Raw genomic sequence first — 6,422 nt, forward strand, 5'->3', positions numbered from 1 at the left:
AATTTTCTCAAAATTAAATCACAGTTGAGGTTTTTTTTTTTTTTTTTTTTTGTCAGCGATATTCTTGTTTTAAGCCCCGTATTTAGATTGATGTCTACATTTGTGCAAAAATAGGTAGGCTTTACTTTTATTTACTGTCTATTTGATGATTTTATATAGCGGTACTACTGAATGCATTTCTCATTTGATTCGGGTCTGTTTAATATCTCTGCAAAATAAGGTGAGAAAACATAAGCAGTCGTAGTGTGTTGCAGTGATGGGAAAATGAAGCTTCAAATTTGCCTCATGAACGAGTTGTATTTTTTTGACCCGATACACATTGGCTTTGCGTTGTTATGCTCCTAATTGGAAATAGATTTATGTAGCCTCGCCTCACCTACTCGTCCTGTCCTGCATTCCGGCCCTCGCTAACACCAGTGTTTCAGACAAAATTTCCACGTTGTCACCACCATGAATTATTACATTTTAACTGCCTGTTGCCTTAATTTCTCTGCTCTGTGGTGTTGAGATATGCGCTTCGTTCGGGGTATATTTGGGAAAATAATGACGAGAGATTAATTTTCTTCACTTAACTCAAACTCGTGGCATGTTTATTTTGCCGACTGCACTTTGAGCAGCCGCTTCTCATCACCACTGAACAGGAAGAAGACATTTCGCACCGAATACAGACTGGATATGGCGTAGTAATTTGGGTTGCCAGATCCGTTCTAAATAAACAAGTAATATGTCCCAATGACACATTTCAATCATAAAGAACACATCACAGCATTACAGAAATGAGGATACAAGATATCGTTTCTTAACATGTGGACTTGGCTTTCCTCCTTTCGAGTGGCTGATTTTCCCTGCCATATCTGCAACGCTACAAATCATAAACATTACTTTGACACAAAGCAAATTTTTATTTAAAAAAAACATGACATGCTTGGATGCAAAAAAAAAAAAAGACAGGCAACATTTCCCTGATTGTGAAATCTGCCAGGTAAAAACAGGATGCCAATAGCAACAACTAGCGGAGAAAAAAAACACAATTGGATCTGTTTCTTCTTCTGTAGTTGATTCAGGTCTTTCCTGTGCACAGCTGTTGATATAGCGCCTCCATAGTGGCGCAACACTGCAACTGCAATTAAAATACATCACTACCATAGAGGGACGTCTATCACTCAATCAGCACAGCTGGAGAGTTATGCTGTGTTGAGCGATATAAATCAGTCTGGCTGGGGACGGCACAAAATTAGCTGGAAAAACCTTGATAATATAAAATGGGCTATATCATAATTGCAGATTTTTTTCCCACATCGCCCAGTGCGACACAGTTATGACACGCACATCGCTCAACAGGGCCCGAAAACTGGAAATGAATTACCGGTATGTTATTGTATTGCGTACGTCAGCCAAGAAGGAGTGTCCTTGAAGGTGAATATCTTGTTTGTTTTCACAATTAAGTCCTACATTTTGATTTTGACTCTTGACATCTGCGCAATAAACGTTTTCAAGATGACATCACAGTAGAGCTCTTTTTCTTTTGAAATAAGAAATACCCATTTAGAACTATAAAGCTTGAACTTAAACTTATAAATGTACTACAGTAATGTCAATGAAAATCCAGTTTGCTGCTTTTCACAATGCTTCAGGTCTGTTGGATTAACCTGAAATCAAGTCATTGAGTAGGAAAAATGTACTTCGAGTATTGTCTATGTACTTAAACATAAGAATGATGTATTATTTAATGTATTGATTTTTCGTACCAGATAAAACAGAACAGTGAAATACTACAGAAGCTGTTCTTGGACTCTTTATTTGTGTGCCTTTCTAATGTTGTGCCGGACATATTGTGTGGTCGTCTTACAGGGTTCTGGTTGGTGTGGACTCTGATCGGCATTCTGACATGCTGTTGTTTGTGTCAGCACTGGCGCTCCAAACAGCGCTTCCAGCAGCAGCGTCGGCAGAACGAGATCAACCTCATTGCCTACAGAGAAGCTCACAACAACTCTCAGCTTCCCCTCTATCTCAGTAAGGAGTGGTGTGTGTGTGTGTGTGTGTGTGTGTGTGTGTGTGTGTGTGTGTGTGTGTGTGTGTGTGTGTGTGTGTGTGTGTGTGTGTGTGTGTGTGTCAAATGTGTTTTTATCGCGGACCACATTGTAGTTAGTTGTCCTCAGTAGGGCGATTATTACGATAAAACTACTTTCTGTCGACTTGAGTTGGACACCTGTGGTCGGCATGTTCCACGTTTATTTTTACATTCCAGAGTGGCACACGATAAATACCTGAACATTTTCTGGTCGATGAAGTGAAGATATCATGCATCCATCTTAACCCTTTCATGCACCCTGTAAATTGATAACATGATATCCTGTCCACTGTAGTAACCGCTGTCCCTGAACGGGTTAAACACAGAATCCACATACACAATGCTAAACTAACTAGCCCTCTTATTAAAAAAAAAAAATACAAAACAAAAAAATATACAAAATACAACAAAGTTAGGACTATTTGCTACAAAATGAGACGTTAGAGACTTGGTGGCCTTTCGTTCCACTTGCTCACTGTCTCTAACTTTACCTCCCCTCGATCACCACACATGACAGCGTTGCTCAGCTGATGTCGTGCAACGAACTTTTGAAGCCAGCCACGGCAAGCTTTAAAGTATTCGATGCTCATAGTTAGCGCTCTGGAACTTGCCTCCTCTCTTATTAGCGGTCCAGTTTGCGGAAAGGTTTTAACACGATAACAGTCAGTCTAACCATTCCAGGAAACGTTCATTTACTCGACTGTCCATCGAGCCGCAAGCAATTCACTCTGAGCAGGGAAATTGCCAGTATCGGACTGAGAAAAAAATTGCTTCCTTGTTTTTCAAAGTCTCGTTGATTTGAGTCTTTCCGACTCCAATCGTCTCTTGAATGTTTCGTACTTTGTAACCCGCTTCGTTTAATCAGATACATATCACTTTCTCCTTTGCGATCATTACTGTTCCTCTTCGTTTGGATGCCATGATCTACAGGACGTAAATGTAAATGAATGAAAACTCATTGCAATCAAGAGTCACTTGCATGTCGCCGTTTTGAATCCAATGATAGAAAATAGCGGCGGCGCGGACACACTTATTCCGTTGTATCGAGCGAGAGTTGCTGGAGTTGGTGCTACTGCGGGCTTCCGTATGGCTTCCAGAACGTCCGTTGTTATGAAATGATCGTTCATGTAATATAGTAGTAGAAAGTTTAATGCTTAAGTTCTTTTTCTTTTACCATGTTGGGGAATTTCCATTTGACAGAGGTCTGCAGGTGGTAGAAGATTTCTCCCTCTATCTCTCTCCCTCTCTCTTCGTCTCCCCCTCCCTCCCTGTGCTCTGCAACTTCAAGTAAGATAAGAAAAACCTTTATTAGTCTCGCAATGGAGAAATTCCCAATTCACAGCAGCAAAGTTATGATTTATTTTTTAGATTTAGATTATTTTACTGGAATTTGTTCCTGCTTGATTATGATGGGCATTGTTCAGGATATGTGTCCATTTGATTTCATGAATCCCTGACTGTGGACGGTATCTTTGCGATCATTACTGTTCCTCTTCGTTTGGATGCCATGATCTACAGGACGTAAATGTAAATGAATGAAAACTCATTGCAATCAAGAGTCACTTGCATGTCGCCGTTTTGAATCCAATGATAGAAAATAGCGGCGGCGCGGACACACTTATTCCGTTGTATCGAGCGAGAGTTGCTGGAGTTGGTGCTACTGCGGGCTTCCGTATGGCTTCCAGAACGTCCGTTGTTATGAAATGATCGTTCATGTAATATAGTAGTAGAAAGTTTAATGCTTAAGTTCTTTTTCTTTTACCATGTTGGGGAATTTCCATTTGACAGAGGTCTGCAGGTGGTAGAAGATTTCTCCCTCTATCTCTCTCCCTCTCTCTTCGTCTCCCCCTCCCTCCCTGTGCTCTGCAACTTCAAGTAAGATAAGAAAAACCTTTATTAGTCTCGCAATGGAGAAATTCCCAATTCACAGCAGCAAAGTTATGAAAGGAAGATGTAGAACAACAAAATATAGGAGCTTAACTGCGCCACCTGGCATTGAAATGCCTGTCATTACAAGTCCAAATGAAATGAATGCAATCATTCACGTCGAACCTTAATTGTGTACCAACCTTCGGCGGGCCGGATTAAAAAGACCAACGGGCTGGATCCGGCCCGCTGGCCATAGTTTGCCCACCTCTGTGCTAACACCATATGCCACTGTGCTGCCTGGTTGACACTTGGTTCTTATTTTAGTTTGTTCTTCTGCCATGAATTTTCTCTAAAATAAGTTGGCCCAGTGTCAAGATTTCACCATCAAAAAACCTTAAAATTAAATTACTCACCCTTTGACGTTGTGTGACGTAGGCGCAATAGGCATTGAAGTGAGGAGAGGAAAGGCTTGGTTAAGTTGGCCCTCATCCATCATACTTTAAAGACCCTCTAAGTAAATGTCACTTGTAAATTTGACACACAGCTCAACAAGTGTTGTGAACAGTCGTGACCAATTTAAAAGTACAGCACTTAAATGGAAGCTTCGAACCTGTTCACTCACCTTCAAACACCGTGGTTGTGTCAACTGAGTGCGCTGAAACGAAGCCCCACTCAACCGCTAGCCATCAATCAAATGCCACTACTGTTGAAAGCAGTGGATACAAGAATATGAAAATGTTGGTAGCTTAAACGAGGTAAAATCACATTAGGAGACTCACCTTCAAAATGGATCAGTTACTGTGAACGAGGGCTGAACTATTTAAATAAAAGCACATTTCATGACATTCTGACTGCATGCACCGACTGTTCTTGAGCTCATCTGAGGGCCACAATAGGTTTGGAGGTCTTTCGACTCCGAAAGCAGGTGCCTCAGCATCCGCTCAACACCTCCAAGACACTCTGTCAGTTTGCGTGGCCTACCATTTTGTGACTGAGTTGTTGTCATTCCCAAACACGTCCATGTTTTTCTAAAATATTTGACAGACGACTGTGGAATATTATTAAGTAGCGAGGAAATTTTACGACTGGACTTGTTGCACAAGTGGCATCCAATCACAGTTCCACGCTGGAATTCACTGAGCTCCTGAGAGCGATGCATTCTTTTGCAAATGTTTATTAAAACAGTCATAATGCCTAGTCGCTGTCTTTTCTAGAGGTGTGCTCATGGCAGGGATTGGAATAATAAAAATAATAATGCAACAGATTTATATGGTGTTTTCCTGATTTGAGTGAGTGAGCGAATACTTTTGGCAATAGAGTGGAACTGACTGCCAACAATGGAACCTGATGTCAGCTGAACAGGAGACACTTGGACCTGCCCCATTCACCAATAACAATTTATCCATAAAGCGTAGCCATGTTGTTTCCACTGAAAGTTTACAAAACAGTCATCAAACTGCTCGGCAGATGTTTTTGATTTTCAGCTCTCCAGCAACATGGCCTTTCTTATTTTGGGGAAAGTCAATGTGTCGAGGAAAAAAAAAATCGATGCAAGCTCAAAAAGAGTACAAAAGAGGACATTTGATTTGCTGGCTGTGAATAATTATTTGTCTTTTTTCAGGATTCCTGCCCTCGTACCTGTTGCCAGCTTACGACGAGGTCATCGACCGTCCAGCTACTCCCCCTCCACCTTACACACCTGTCCTGGCAACACCTCCACCCACAGATACACTTGATGAATCTTGCGACCATGCAGCAACACCAATCCCAAGTGATGCAGCTTGCACGGCTATCCCAGAGACTCTGCTGCTCCAGTCTCAAAGCACTCACACCAACAAGGATTCAATGCAGGGCAGGTACCGGCGCTTCACAGGGGACTCTGGAATAGAAGTGTTTGACGGCCAGGAATTGTGGGATCAGCCTGAATTTTTAACGAGAGAACAGGCGGATGATGATGAAATGGGTCAAATGCAGGAAGCCTGTGTTTGCTGCGGTTCCCCGGGATGTGAGCACAGCCACATAAATAATGGCCCGAGCAATGAAAACACTGATGGACACACAACAGTTGATGCAGACCCACAGTTTCATAGGTAAAGACTTAAGTCCTCGTAATTGTGCAGAGTGGATACTTTAAGGGCCGGTCTTTGTTCATGTTAAATTACACAGTTGGAATACTACAACTGTCTGTCTTGTTTGACAGTTCTGTTTTCAGGGTGTGCATGAAAGACACTATTGCCATGTAAATGTCTCGAGGCTTTCATTGGTACAGTTAACTATAATAATAATTATATATATAGTAGGCCTCTTAATACAATGACCTAAGTCTAATTTTGACAAGGTGGGCTTTTTTTTTTGCCTTAAACATCTCAGGATACCGGCCGCCTCTGCTAAAATCAACTACATCCTTAGTTAAACAGATTGTTCATTAAAGACTGTCAGAATGTGGTGCAGTTTTTTGTGTTTTCTGAAAAAAAAAGAAAAT

The 6,422-nt window shown here is 41.4% G+C and overlaps 1 protein-coding gene across 2 annotated transcripts in view; it reads left to right on the forward strand.

Annotated features, from left to right (window-relative positions):
• The window catches only part of LOC109523221 (WW domain binding protein 1-like), an 11,593-nt gene extending 5,171 nt beyond the window's left edge, over positions 1 to 6,422 (forward strand). For both annotated transcript variants that reach the window (XM_019882228.1, XM_019882229.1), the window contains 2 exons: positions 1,852 to 2,013; positions 5,562 to 6,422. In XM_019882228.1, coding sequence (XP_019737787.1) covers positions 1,852 to 2,013; positions 5,562 to 6,034 — 635 coding nt within the window. In that variant the 3' untranslated portion in view covers positions 6,035 to 6,422. The remainder of the gene's footprint in view (positions 1 to 1,851; positions 2,014 to 5,561) is intronic.

The sequence above is a fragment of the Hippocampus comes genome, unplaced genomic scaffold, assembly GCF_001891065.2.
Source record: "Hippocampus comes isolate QL1 unplaced genomic scaffold, H_comes_QL1_v1.1 scaffold36, whole genome shotgun sequence".
In the NCBI taxonomy this organism is placed as follows: domain Eukaryota; kingdom Metazoa; phylum Chordata; class Actinopteri; order Syngnathiformes; family Syngnathidae; genus Hippocampus; species Hippocampus comes.